At 31.5% G+C, this 14,331-nt stretch overlaps 1 protein-coding gene and 1 pseudogene across 1 annotated transcript; both read left to right on the forward strand.

Annotated features, from left to right (window-relative positions):
• Positions 1-86: 86 nt before the first annotated feature.
• LOC148561251 (uncharacterized) lies at positions 87-1,180 on the forward strand (annotated as a pseudogene).
• A 2,997-nt stretch (positions 1,181-4,177) lies between these two features.
• LOC107612299 (isoleucine N-monooxygenase 1-like) lies at positions 4,178-7,919 on the forward strand. Its single transcript, XM_016314075.3, has 3 exons — positions 4,178-4,779; positions 5,735-6,089; positions 7,263-7,919. Exons 1-3 carry the CDS (start codon positions 4,178-4,180, stop codon positions 7,917-7,919), a joined length of 1,614 nt encoding a protein of 537 aa, XP_016169561.1.
• Positions 7,920-14,331: the final 6,412 nt, after the last annotated feature.

Consider the following 14,331-nt stretch of genomic DNA (forward strand, 5'->3'; position numbering starts at 1 on the left):
TAGCCGTCGCCTAAAGTAGAACAAAGTCTATCATCAACACCGCTACTTGTTTCTCCAGCACTCATGGATTGGAAGGGAACATTGGAATGAGGCGTGGCTCCATGTATTAGAGTTCAGAGGACAGAAAAGCCGTAAGGAAAATAGGCATGGAAGGAAGGAAGAAAATTGAAATTTCCTAGAGGAGTGACATCTCTTTCTCAAGTAGCATTCTTGATTTTTTATGTTGAACTTAACCCTCTTAAGAAAAGGATGAATCAATTCACAAAGTCAAAATCTTTGAGAAGTCCAACAAGCCATAAGGTGGAAACTATGAAGCCAGATCAAATAAGACTGCAAACATTACAAGGAGTAGAACATAAAAAATCGTTGTTAAGTGATTTATCTAACACAGGGAAACAATGCTTTCAATTGGGTATATACTTTCCACTCCATTGATAATAGAAAGAAGAGTAGTGCAAGTGCAACTGGGTGAGAATCCCATAAATTTGACAAAGATTGCTCCATAGTAGCACACATGGTAGTTTCTAGCAATTTAGGTTTCGAACAAGAAAACCAAGTATCTAATTATTCTATGGTGACAGAATTTGTGTTGTATGATTTTACACACTCAATACCAAGTGTTTCACATGAAACAAAGTCTTTTTGTGAGTAAGATGCTTTTGAGAGACGAAAAGCTTCCAAGAAAGAGACTTTGAGGCTGGATGAAGAGAATTTTGCAAGTAAAAACAAACGACAATACAAACCTCTATCAATTGCTGTCAAATTGGATTACTCAGATTCTTATCATTCATTGTCTACTAGGTCATATTCAAACGTTGAAAGTGCTGCTATTGTTTTAGAAATTGTATTTTCTAGGAGAGAAAGCTTGAAGTACAGAAGAGGAGATAGAATAAGTATTAAAGAGTACTCTAGCATTAGGGATCAGAGTAGAAATAGTCTTCATGAAAGTAAATTCCAGGAACAGTTGAAGGTGGTGATACCAATAGGTAATCATGGTTTACCAGACATTGAAAGTCAAGGTCCGTCGTCATTACTTGATCGATTGAGACATGGTGGAAGTTGTGACTGTGGTGGCTGGGACATGGGTTGTCCCTTTATTCTTTTAGGCAATCTTAATATTCAATTTTTCGAAGACTGCTCTCTTATGAAGGAATATCAAGCACTGGCACTATTCATTTAGGTACATCTTGGCGGCGTTGAAGGCGTAGGTAGTGACGGGTGGCAGCAGAGACAACCTGGGAACATAAAATCTGCTATGGAGGTGAGATTCGATTGCTTTGGATTTGGGATTAGGATTCATAGGCTTAGGGCCTGATTTGAATAGATCTAATAAACTTATCTTATCAGCAACAAGAGGGTACACTAAGCAAGTGCCACGCTGGCAGTTAACGGGCCATGTCAGCGAGCGTTAGCCACCTCAGCGCAGGAGATGACGGAAGGACTAACGGGACCAAGTTTGTTATCTTTCGGGGACGAATTTGATTAATTTTATCTTTTGGGGACAAAAATGGAGATCGATGTATCTTTTAAGAATGATTTTGACTATTAACTCATTTTTTATTATTATTATTTCATTCAACTGTTTACATGTGATAATAAAGAGGGGTGAATAGTCCAAAAATTAAGAGCATAGTTATCAAATTTGGTTTAATTTGGACGGTCGAATTAAAAATTTGAATATCTGATCATCAATCTAAGTTGGATCATCATTTGAATCGGTTAAACTATAGTCAAATCTAATAAAATCTAATTAAATTTAGTTAAATTGATTAAAAAATATCAAAATAGCAGGTTCTTCTACTACTAATTAGTTAAAGATAATTTATAAGAATGCTTATTCCTTAGTTGCTGAAGATCATATCCTAACTTTAGATTAATATTTTGAGGATATTACTAATATAGATGGAGTGAGGAATATGTAATGTACAATTTTTGATGTCCAAATCTGACAATACAAGCAAAAGCATAGTTTCTTTCTCATGAAATCATGCATGCTTGAGTAAAAATATTAAAAACTTGATCTTGCTCCCATCTAATCAAATTTTACACAAAGTAACTTTCAATATAACAATAGAGGTGCAAGAAAAAGGTCGTGACAGATGTTTTAGGTAGTGTTTGTTTTGAGGTATTGAGACAGAGACTGAGAGATTGAGATTTAGTATTATGTTTGTTGGTTCAGAGATTGGTACTAAAATTTCTATTTCTATCTTTAAAATTTCAGTATTTTAGTACTTCCAAAAAGTGGAGATACAGGAGATTAAAATTTTTAGAGATAGAGACTGAAACTTTAATAATATTTTATACCTAAAATATCTTCATTTCAATTAATTAATTTCAATTTTATCCTTTGTGCAAATTAAATTAGAGTTTCATTCTTATTTCAATTTCTGTCTCCCATTTTTTACCAAATAAAATACTGAGATTTATTTCAATCTCTGTCTCTTAGTCTCTGTTCCTCAGTCTCGGTCTTTCCGTCTCTGTCTCTCCACCAAACGCTACCTTAGAGAAGGTAGATCAAATTGAAGATATATAAAGGCCACATCAAATTTAGATTATTTTTTGTGTTTAAAACAATTCTTTCAAATGATATATAAAGTAGATACTAAAATTAGTTTCCAATAAATTTTAGATTGAATGTTTTTATTTCTAACATTTTTTTCTAAAAAATTTTGATAACTACTCTAATATGCTAATATAAATTAAATTTTCTATCGTTTTTAATAAAATTTTCAATATTTATATTAAACAAATAAATTTTTAACAAACTTTATCATAAGATAATTAAATTTTAAAAAATATTATTATAAAATAAAATTGTTCATATCCAAAATAACAGAAAGACTAATTCACCTAACAAAAATAATTCTAAAAAATTTGAAGAATAATAAAAATTTATTAAAGATAAAAAGTATTAAATTTAAAATTCTTTAAATGGACACTTGTCACTATTCCTCAATCCTCAATCACAAAATTGAAACTTGTCACTAATAATTAGATCCATATTATGACATAAACATGGGGAACCAATCTCATGTGTTGTATGGTTTAATTTGTATGTTAATCTGTCTCCATTCCTCCTTCACATGCATTGCAGAAACATTAATGATATTTGTTATGATACCTAAAATTTGGTGTTTAATTATTAAAAAATTAAATAATTAATAAAATTTAAATATTTAAAACTAATTATAAAAAATAAATTAGACACCGAATAAAAGATATCTTAATATTCTCCAAAGACAAACGGAGACAAATAACAGTCTTAGGGCAAAACCACAAGGGTAAAGCACTATCCTAACACATGATCCAGATTATATCAACCCCCAACAAGGCAGAACATAATCCTATTCAAACATTATCAACTACTAATTAAGTCACATACATCTATCTAAGAGTCAGAGCCTCTATTTTCCTTTTTAAGAAAATAGTTTGGTAGATATATATTAAACTGTATGAAATTTTAAGAGATAAGAACTAATTAAATTTGTTTATTTGTTTTATTAAAGACAATTACATCTAACATTTAAAAAAATTAAAGATTAATTAGTCCAAAGTTGTCAGCCCGTTTCGCGTGTATGTTTACCGTTTAGTCAATTATTTTCATGTGTGTACTTGATACGTGTAAATCATAATAAGGAAAAAAAACGTTGATAGGTGTGGAAATTAAATATATATATATATATTGAAAGGTAGAAACTCAGGTGCAATTAACTTCATGTGAAATTGATAACTGAAAATTATTAAATGATTTGACTGATTTGAATAAATTTTCATCGACTCTCAGCTATCAACTATCAATTTCACGTGAAGTTGACTGCAACTGAATTTTCACCTTAAAAAGTAGAAAAAGTTTAAAGTTATTATTTATTAGTGAAGAGTCATAATGTATTCTTGTAGATAATCTCACGTGTTATTAATCACTCACGTGTTAATTGCATGCAAACTTGTTCATGATATAATTTACTCCATCGCTTTCAAGCATACATGAAACATTCTAGTTATTAAATAGGTTGAACTCCATCCACATGATATCATATCTTGCATCTATAAATGAAGAAAGACATGCACTACACCAAACAACACATCAACCCTAATAATCACATACACATACATATCTTAGCTTAAACCTAAAATTGTACTTCATCATCAATTTATTTCACTTGATCACTTCCAAGCCATGGAATCTTCTCTTATTAACTCTCTACCATTTTGGTATCTCCTTCTCTTACTTGTTGGATTCATCACACCATTTCTCAAATTCCTCAAACACCAAATAACTTCAAAATGCAAACAAACTACATCACTCCCTCCGGGACCAAAACCATGGCCTATAATTGGTAACCTACCTGAAATGCTAGCAAACAAACCAACATTTAGATGGATACATAGGATCATGAGAGACCTAAACACCGAAATCGCATGCATTCGACTAGGTAACATTCATGTTATTCCGATTACTAGCCCTGAAATTGCTCGCGAATTATTGACAAAACAAGATTCAATTTTCGCGTCGAGGCCTACGAATTGGTCTAGTGAACATGTCTCGTTTGGGTACTTGAGTACAATAGTAGTGCCCTATGGAGAACAATGGAAGAAAATGAAGAGAGTCATGGCCAATGAATTGGTCTCTCCAAGAAGACTTCAATGGCTACAAGACAAGAGGGTGGAGGAAGCCGACAATATCGTTCGCTATGTTTACAATCAATGTAATAAGAATGGCGGCGGCCTTGTTGATGTGAGGATTGTTGCACGACATTATTCAGGGAACATCATTAGAAGGTGGGATATCAATTGAACAAAACTTTTTTGGTAAAAATTAACCTCTCAAAGTGCAGTTAATTTTATGTGAAGTTGATAATTGAGAGCGTTAGATAATAATTTAGTCAAACTTGTGAAATTATTTAATGAACTTTCAACTATCAACTTCACACATGAGTTTTTACCAATTTTTTTTTAAGTTCAATTAGAGAATTGATTAATTTTTTAATTAATAACAGTAGATTTTAAATTCTAAATCTACTAATTTTAAATTCTAAAATTTTCAAAATGTGAGAATTAAAATAATATTTACTAATTAAAAGTTAGATATCAATGCTTATTCTTAAGGCAATCTTTAGCATTATTTGATTCCGCTTAAACCACATGTGTATTAAAATGTACATTGCATGTCGATTATCTGAAATGATTATATTTGATGAAGGAAATACAGAAATAATATATTAGAAGATAAAAAATTATTTAAAAGTGAGACAAATATAGAAACAGAAAAAATATTATCTATTCTAGAAAAAAAGTTGTTCATTTTTTGTTAACCAAAATATTATAAAAAAATGCAGATACATATAGAAATATAACTTTTTTATTTGTAATACTTTATCTTTAGTGTTTCTACATTTTTAATTTATCCAAAAGAAAAAAAAAAACTAGGAAATTGAAACATGAGGTTTTAAAAATAAGAATTTAATTTTCATACAGTAAGGTAATTTTACACGTGCATCTAATTATGTAATAATGCCACATTAACAAAAATAATTATCTTTTATATTGACCGCGTTTTATATTAACTGTATAAATAATTATCTAAAAAAACGGATGTGATTGTATGACTGTGTAAAATGTTACACAGTGAGTGCATCAAAATTACACTTTAATAACAAAGAGCTTATAATATTTTGAGAACTTTTTTTAACTTATTCTTCACACTCATTGAATTGTATTATTAATATTCCAACAGGTTGGTTTTCAATGCGAGGCACTTTGGTAAAGGAAGGGAAGATGGAGGACCCGGATTTGAGGAGGTGGAACATATTGATGCAATTTTCACTGTTTTGAGATACCTCTTTGCATTCTCTATCTCTGATTACGTTGCATGCTTGAGAGGGCTTGACTTGGATGGTCATAAGAAGAACTTGAAGAAGGCCACTAAGTTGATAATGAAGTATCATGATCCCTTAATTGAAGATAGGGTTCAGCAATGGAAGAATGGTAAAAGGACATGTGAAGAGGACTTGCTTGATGTTCTAATCTCATTGAAAGATGCAAATGACAATCCACTTTTGACTCTTGATGAAATTAAGTCTCAAATTATGGTAACACTTTATACTCTATCTTTATATATTGTATGTATTATATCTTTAACTTTTCAGGTTATACATTTTTTAAATGAACATTATTAACGGTGGATATAAGTTAAGAGAAAATATTTTTTAAAAGGAAAAGTATAGGTAGACAATGAAAATACTAAACAATGTGAACAATATATATTCAAGTTAAGAGAAAATATATCAGATGTTTATTTTACTAAGTGTACGGATAGTTATTCTAATATTAAGATTTAGGTGGATAATTTAGAAGTATAGTGTATTTTTATTTGATTGGTGGTTGTTCATATTATTTAAAAAATTCATTAATTACCTAGTATAACCCTTTTAAAAATTACATTTTGAATGCAAGGATGAGTATATGACGGTGATTTTTAATTCATAAATAAAACAAGAGTTCTGCTTTTTACTAAAAAAAAATAACTTTCATATACTTGTTAAAGAATTTTACATAAATAGTTAAATTAATTTTTAAATTAATTTTTTAAAAATTTATTTAAATATATAAATATATTTAAATTATTATATAAAATTCTTTACATTGTGTCATTTTGGATCAAAATTAAGAGAAAAAAGTTTTAAGTTTCCAAACAATATACAATTAGTGAGAAAAATTCATTAATTATTTAATTAGAAATAAATTCTCTTAATTATTTTTTTAATTATTTAATAAAATATAATTTTTTATCATTTAATATTTTTTATATATTTTTTTTCATTCCACTTAAAGATTGTAAGATGAAAGATCATATTTTATCAAATAATTTTAAAAAAATTGAGAGAATTTGTTTCTAGTTTAATCATATATCTTTTATAGAGCATTTAATAAACAGTTTTATTAGGTATACCATGACTTTTGTACGCAATGTGAACAATGAGCTCTAGAATTGATCCAATAAAATAAAAAAATACTCCACTCCAAATTATCTCCTAAATATTAATATTAGGATAATCATCTGCACACCTAATAAATTGAACATCCAGCCATTGTTAACTGTGTATGAGTAAATCGAATCAAAAGAAATAACCATCTAATTAAAAATAATGAACATAGTCATCTGTATACCTATTGAATTGAACATCCGACATATCTATTATTCACATTGTTTAGTATTCTTGTTCTCTACCTATATTTTTCTTTTAATAAATGAAAATTTGCAGGATATGATGATTGCAACCGTGGACAATCCATCAAATGCATTTGAATGGGGACTCGCCGAGATGCTAAATCAGCCGGAGATGCTTGAAAAGGCGACGGAGGAATTAGATAGCGTGGTTGGCAAGGAAAGACAAGTACAAGAATCAGACATTCCAAAACTCAATTATGTGAAAGCATGTGCAAGAGAAGCATTTCGCCTCCACCCTATTGATGACATCAACGTCACCCATGTTTCCATGGAAGACACATTTGTTGCCAACAACACCTATTTCATTCCAAAGGGTAGCCACATCGTTCTAAGACGGCAAGGGATCGGACAAAATCCAAGAATATGGGAAGATCCGTTGAAGTTTAAACCCGAACGCCATTTAGAAAAAGATAACAATAATATTGATGGGTTTAAGAATATGAGTTTAAATGAACCGAGTTTGAAGTTGATTACGTTTAGCACTGGAAGACGTGCATGTCCCGGGATCAATCTTGGTTCTACCATGACGGTTATGTTATTTGCTAGGATGTTGCATGGTTTCAATTGGAGTGTGCCACCCAATGAGACAACCATTGACCTCTCCGAAATAAAAGGAGGTACCATAAAAGCAAAGCCACTCGTGGCACTTGCAACGCTGCGGTTGCCAGCCGAGGCTTATGGAATTTTTTAAGATATTATTTAATTTGAATATTTAATTGTTAATTAGTAGAAATTTAGGTGCAGTTAATTTTATATGAAGTTGATAAATGAAAGTAATAATGTAATCAAATCTATTAAATTATTTAACGAATTTTCAACTTAAAATTAACTGTATTTGAATTTTAATTAATCAAAGACAGTAATCATGTAAAACATATGTTAAACTAGCTTTGGGGAGTGAAATGATGTGTTGCCAAGACAGCGACAAATTGCAGTTTCTAATTTTTAACTTCCAATAAAGGGATCCAATTTTTTCTCCAAGGTTTTGAACCTTAAAACCTAATGGCTACCCCCAAATTGAAAACATAGCTGCCTCCATTGTTCCAGAACTAATCAGCCGATCAGCGACAGCCAGGAACCTCCCAATCAAACTGCAAGAACATTTTTCAACCCCTGATTGAATGTCCTCATCTCCAAAAGCAATTACCTCCTCCTCTTCCTCAAGGTTGCAACGCTGTTGTTGCCGAGTAGAATCAACATGGCTTCCCATACGAGAGCTAAATCACAGATGTCTATATTTTTTTATGAAAGTCAACGACGCACACAATTTTGAGAAAATAAGGATGACTTTGCAACCCTAGCAAAATTAGGTTGAACTTCACAATATGTTGATAAATAATATTTTTAAATATTTTTTTATATATATAGAGTATATTTGATTTTAAAATTATTCTACCATCTAATTTTATTAAAATATCTATTTATATATTTATTTTTATTCCTTTGTAAAATCTCTAATTTCTAACCCTAATTTTCAAATTGAAAATCGAAAATCCTAATTTTTTAAAACAAAATCCTAATCCCCTTTATTATACTCAGCTGCGCTCCTTACCCCTCTGCCTCACCCTCACCGCGGCACACACACTCTGAAGTAGTGTCTAAGCCAAAGAACTGTCTTCTATCAACATGATTTGTGACTTGACATTGGAGTATTATTCATCTAGATCTAAAGAACTTTGTAACTCTATCTTCTTTCCTTTGCATTCTGATCAATTCCAGCAGTCTACAATCATACTTCATCTCACATGCACACATTGGAACTGGTCTAAAGTTATCAATCTCCTCCCATATAGTTTTGAGCTTGGCAAAATATGTAGTAACATTGAGGTCACCTTGTTTAAGGACATACAATTTCTCATTTAGTTCAGCAACTCTAAAACAATCACCTTGGTAATATCTATGGTTTAAATTATTCCATAACTCATGTTATGTTGGCCCAAAGAACACTTTGATAAATGTCCGGACTGAGTGAGAGATTTATCCAAGCCACTACATATATATTACATCTCTCCCATGCCTCAAAAATTGAATATGTGCTCTCAGGTCTCTTGATGCACCATAAATAAACTTGATTTTGTTCTTAGACTTTAGAGCCATTTTCATAGCCCTACTCCATGTACCATAATTTGCATCCTAGAGAGTGACATTAGTGATAGGTATACCTGAATTTTCAGAAAGAAGAATGAAATAAAGGCTAGCAGGATCATGACTTGGATTTGCCTGCTTGTTGATGTGGCCTTGAGTTTGTGCAACTTGATTGAAGAATGCTGTGAACTGCTGCATGTCCATGATAGGGTTGAAGCCTCCTGATCTAGGACTTGAATTTGAATTTGCATCTGTAACAGACAAACCTGATAATTAGATTTGGAGCCTTCCTTTGTCGACCTCATGTCGGAAACTCGTCACTTAACTCTAGAGAAACGATTAAGGTCGCAAAGTGATCGACCTTTCATCAAATTCTGTTGTGTGAGTTCAAGAGAGGAGAAGAAGAATCAAAGATGAGAAAGAAATGAATTCTGAGAAGAATGAAGAAAGGATCAAGAAATATCGACAAAGAAAATAAATTAGAGAAACCGAGAATATTGAATTTGCTTCAACTTCGAAGCTGGACTCGTCATTACTTCTCCGATCACAACGATTGCTTGTGAATCAAAGAACAAGCTACTCTCTCCTCAGTCAGAATTCTTGTGCTCCTCGCTTCACGCTCATCGCATCATGCGAGAAGTTGCGTATGATCACGGTTAGGGACATACTAAACAAGAGAAAACTGAGAGGAGAATGAGAAATGAAACTTGCAATAATGATAAATCACACCTATTACAATGCTAACTGCGTGATATATATAGCTAGATAATTCTAACTAATTGCTATACAATTTGACATAACTAATTATAGCTAACTAAGGAAGGCAAGTGAAAACGTAACAGACTTAGGCTTGGTTTGGTAAAACTTTTTGAAAAGGTGCTTGTGCTTTTTAAAAGTTCAAGCTCCTCATTTTGTGTTTAGTAAATAAAAAAGATCATGTGCTTGTACTTGCAGCTTTCAAAAGATCAGTGTGCATTTGAAAGCACCTAAAATAGAGCTTTTTAAAGTTTTTTTTTTTTGAACCAAAGGAAGCTCAACACAGTAAAGTGGAGCAAATGAACCAAACAACAAATACTACATAGAAATACATAAAATCCCTGTCATTTCCGGCATTGCCATCAACAACCAAAAGGATCACTATCGGCCCATTCTTTGTAGCTTAGAAACATCCTCCTTATTACGAACTCAACACATGCTTCCTTATTATTGAAAATTCTAGCATTACGTTCCACCCAAATGTTCCAAATCACTGCAAAGAACCCAGTCAGCCACTTCTTCTGCTCTTGTTTTCACTTATGCCTACCAGTCTAAGTCTCAAATAGTGCCCTTTTGGTTCCAGGAATAGCCCAAACTTCACTAAAAGACCTCAACCAACTGCACCACACCTGCCATGTTAGTTCACATAGAAGAAACAAATGTTGCACCGATTCTATCTCCTTCTTACATAATACACAGATATTATCACTGGGTATAATAACGCCTAGCCTACTCAACCTTTTCTTGGTATTAACTCTACCAACAAGCACAAACCATCCAAAAAGCTCAATTCTCGGAGGTACCACTCCTCTCCAAACTGAACTTGTGAAACTGTAGCTTGTTATCTCATCTGACAAAATCTCCGATTGTATGACCTGCATAACAGATTTGGTAGAAAATACCCCTTTACTATCAAACTTCCACACTATATTATCCTCTTTATCATCTGACAACTTCACCGGCCTTAGCCTCTCATGAAACTGGTGGACAAGTTCCAGCTCCCATTGGAACAACTCTCTTCTCCACTAAAAATTCCATATCCACTGGAGCCCATTCCAAAATCCACAATCCCCTATTATAGATCCTTGTTGGTTTGAAATAGAAAATAGTATTGGAAAAGTCACTTTTAGGGATCTACCTTGCAGCCAGTTATCTTCCCAAAACAGGGTGCTCCTTCCATTCCCTACCTCCATCACCAGGCTAGTAAGCATTTTTTTCTTTTATCCTCTGTTCTTCTATATTTAATTGACAGATGTCTTTCCGGGGCCCTCCTTTAACCGGTAGCTGCTGATTTACTAGCATTACATCAGGGTTCAGGTTGTTACATGAGCATACAATCTTCTTCCACAAGGGACAATCCTCTTTTGAAAATCGCCACCACCACTTAAACAAGAGCGCTGTGTTTCGAAGCATTGCATTCCCAATCCCCAAGCCCGCAGCCTTTTTCGGTACCTGAACCAACTCCCACTTAACTAACGGGATACCATCATTACCATCCCCCTTACACCACATAAATCTCCTTTGCAACGCAATCAACTTATCTGCAACCGCCTTTGGCATCTTGTACAGACTTAGGTAGTATATCAGTAGGCTATTCAGCACTGATTTAATGAGAACAAGCTTGCCCGCTTTGTTTAGGACCTTCGCTTTTCACAGGCTGAGTTTCTCTTCCACCTTATCTATTATCGGTTTCCATGTCTTCACCATACGCGGATTCGCACCTAAGGAAATCCCGAGGTACCTAACTGGTAATACCGCTTGCTTGCACCCCAGCAGACCACATGCATGATCTATCCATTCCTGCTCACAATTCACTGATATCATATTTGACTTATCAAAATTGATGCTCAGCCCTGACATCAACTCAAAACACAGCAACAGTCTATTATAATTCACGACTGTCTCTGTTACCGGGGGACAAAACAAAATCGTATCATCTGCAAATTGTAAGTGTGACAATTCGATATGCTCTCCTCCGACTAGTAGCGGATCAATTCGCCCGTTCCTGACAGCTTCTCCCAACATCCGATGCAACACATCGACCACTAGCACAAATAGAAATGGAGAAAGAGGATCCCCTTGTCTGAGGCCTCTCTCCATGTTAAACGGATTGGATGATGACCCATTTACCAGGACAGACATGGTGGCTGTACTGACACACTCCTTCACCCAATTCCTCCAACGCTGTCCAAATCCCATTTTCTGTAACACTATATCCACAAAACTCCATCTGACTCTATCATAAGCTTTATGAAAATCCAGCTTAATGATTGCCGCTTTTTTCTCCATGCCTTGAGAGCATCATCATGAATTTTTATGCCTTTCATAAATGCAATCTGAGTCTCTCCTACCAATCCCGGCATAACCGATCTCATTCTTCTCACCAGCACCTTCGAAATCACCTTATACACACATCCCACCAAACTAATTGGCCGAAAATCCTTGATCTCCTTAGAACCCACAAATTTTGGGGCCAGCGTCACCCATGTTTATATGTTGACTTTGCTTTAAAGTTAACTTTGCTTTTTAAAATTTAAAAGTCTAATATAACCTTATATGTTAACTAATTTTCAAATTTAATACTTACATTTATGTATATTATAGTATTTTTAAATTTTGAAAGCCATTTTACCAAATGCAATTGATATTACTTGTGTTTATTGAAAGCTATTTTTAATTTAATTTACCAAACATAAATGTTACAATTTTTAAAAAGTCATTTTTTAAAAAATTTTTATAAACTACTTTTAAAAAGTAAAAACTTTACGAAACTAACCGTTAACAAGCTAACATAAATAACAATTACTATAAATCACTTCTATCATGTAACAAATATTTTTTACTTGCATTTTTCAATTTCTAAAAGGAGAAAAACACAAATTTGTTTGTTATAGATACAAATACAATTCAACACGTAAGTATTTCACACTTACAAAAAGTTGATAAAACCAAGAATGTGCTCCATAAAATTTAGGAAATAATCATATTATTGTTGTATTCACTTAACATGTAAATGATATAAAGGATAATTTTTTATGAATAGTTTTTTTAATAAATACTTAAATTGGCCTCCACAAAATTTCAGATCATATATTTTAATTTTAACAAATTTTTATTATTTTAAAATTTTTTAAGACAAATTGATCACTCAATAAAAAGATTAATTGGTTTTATAATAATATTTTTTAAGGTGAATGCTATTCAACCCCCTCTAAAATAACATGTAAGTTACCCTTCATTATGTGTCACATTGTGGTCCTTATCTTAACCATAGTTGGGGCGCCAATGTCATCGCCATCTACTGCGCTCCCACACAACCTCTCTTCCCAGTATAGCCAGAGTCTCTTTTTGCCATGAATCACTTATTACCCACATAATTAATGGTTAATTTGGTTATTAAATTTTTTATTAAAAAAACATATCTTTATTTAATTACGTGATGGAACATATATTTATATGTAAAATATAATATAATAAAATAAATCTATTCAAAGTATTTAAAAGTATAATTAAAATCATGAACATATAAATATAATAATAAAATTTGTACTCCAAACAAATAAACATATTTTTTTATCATACATATATTATTTAAAAAATAAATATATTATTAAAATTAATAACAGAAATTTAAAATGATAAAATTCAACTTTTTTACCGTATTTTTATAGTATTTTTATTTTTTTAATTTTTAATTTATTAGTACTTTATTATTTAATTAATAATTAAACAAATTATTTTTATGAAAATTTATTTTTTGTATTATATTAGAGAAGAGACCAATATAACATTTTAAAAAATAAATTATATAAATATTTAAGAGATAAATATGAAATACATACCTAAGTAATGTTTAGTTTGGTTATTAAATTTTTTTATTAAAACAAATCTTTATTTAATTATACGATAGAACATATATTCATATGTAAAATATAATATAATAACTCTATTTAGAGTACTTAAAAGTTAATTAAAATCAGAAAAAACATATTTTTTATCGTACATAAATTATTTAAAAAAAAATAAATTGTTAAAATTAATAACACAAGTTTAAACTGATAAAATCTAACTTTCTTACAAGTATTTTTTATAGTATTTTTATTCTTTTAATTTTTAATTTATTCGTACTTTATTATTTAATTATATTTTACATATAAATACATATTTCATCACGTAATTAAATAAAGATATGTTTTTTTAATAAAAAAATTATTAACCATTAATTATGTGGGTAAGAAGTGATCCATGGCAAAAAGAGACGC

This window comes from Arachis ipaensis, chromosome B6 (genome assembly GCF_059453495.1).
Source record: "Arachis ipaensis isolate K30076 ecotype BB chromosome B6, ASM5945349v1, whole genome shotgun sequence".
In the NCBI taxonomy this organism is placed as follows: Eukaryota; Viridiplantae; Streptophyta; class Magnoliopsida; order Fabales; family Fabaceae; genus Arachis; species Arachis ipaensis.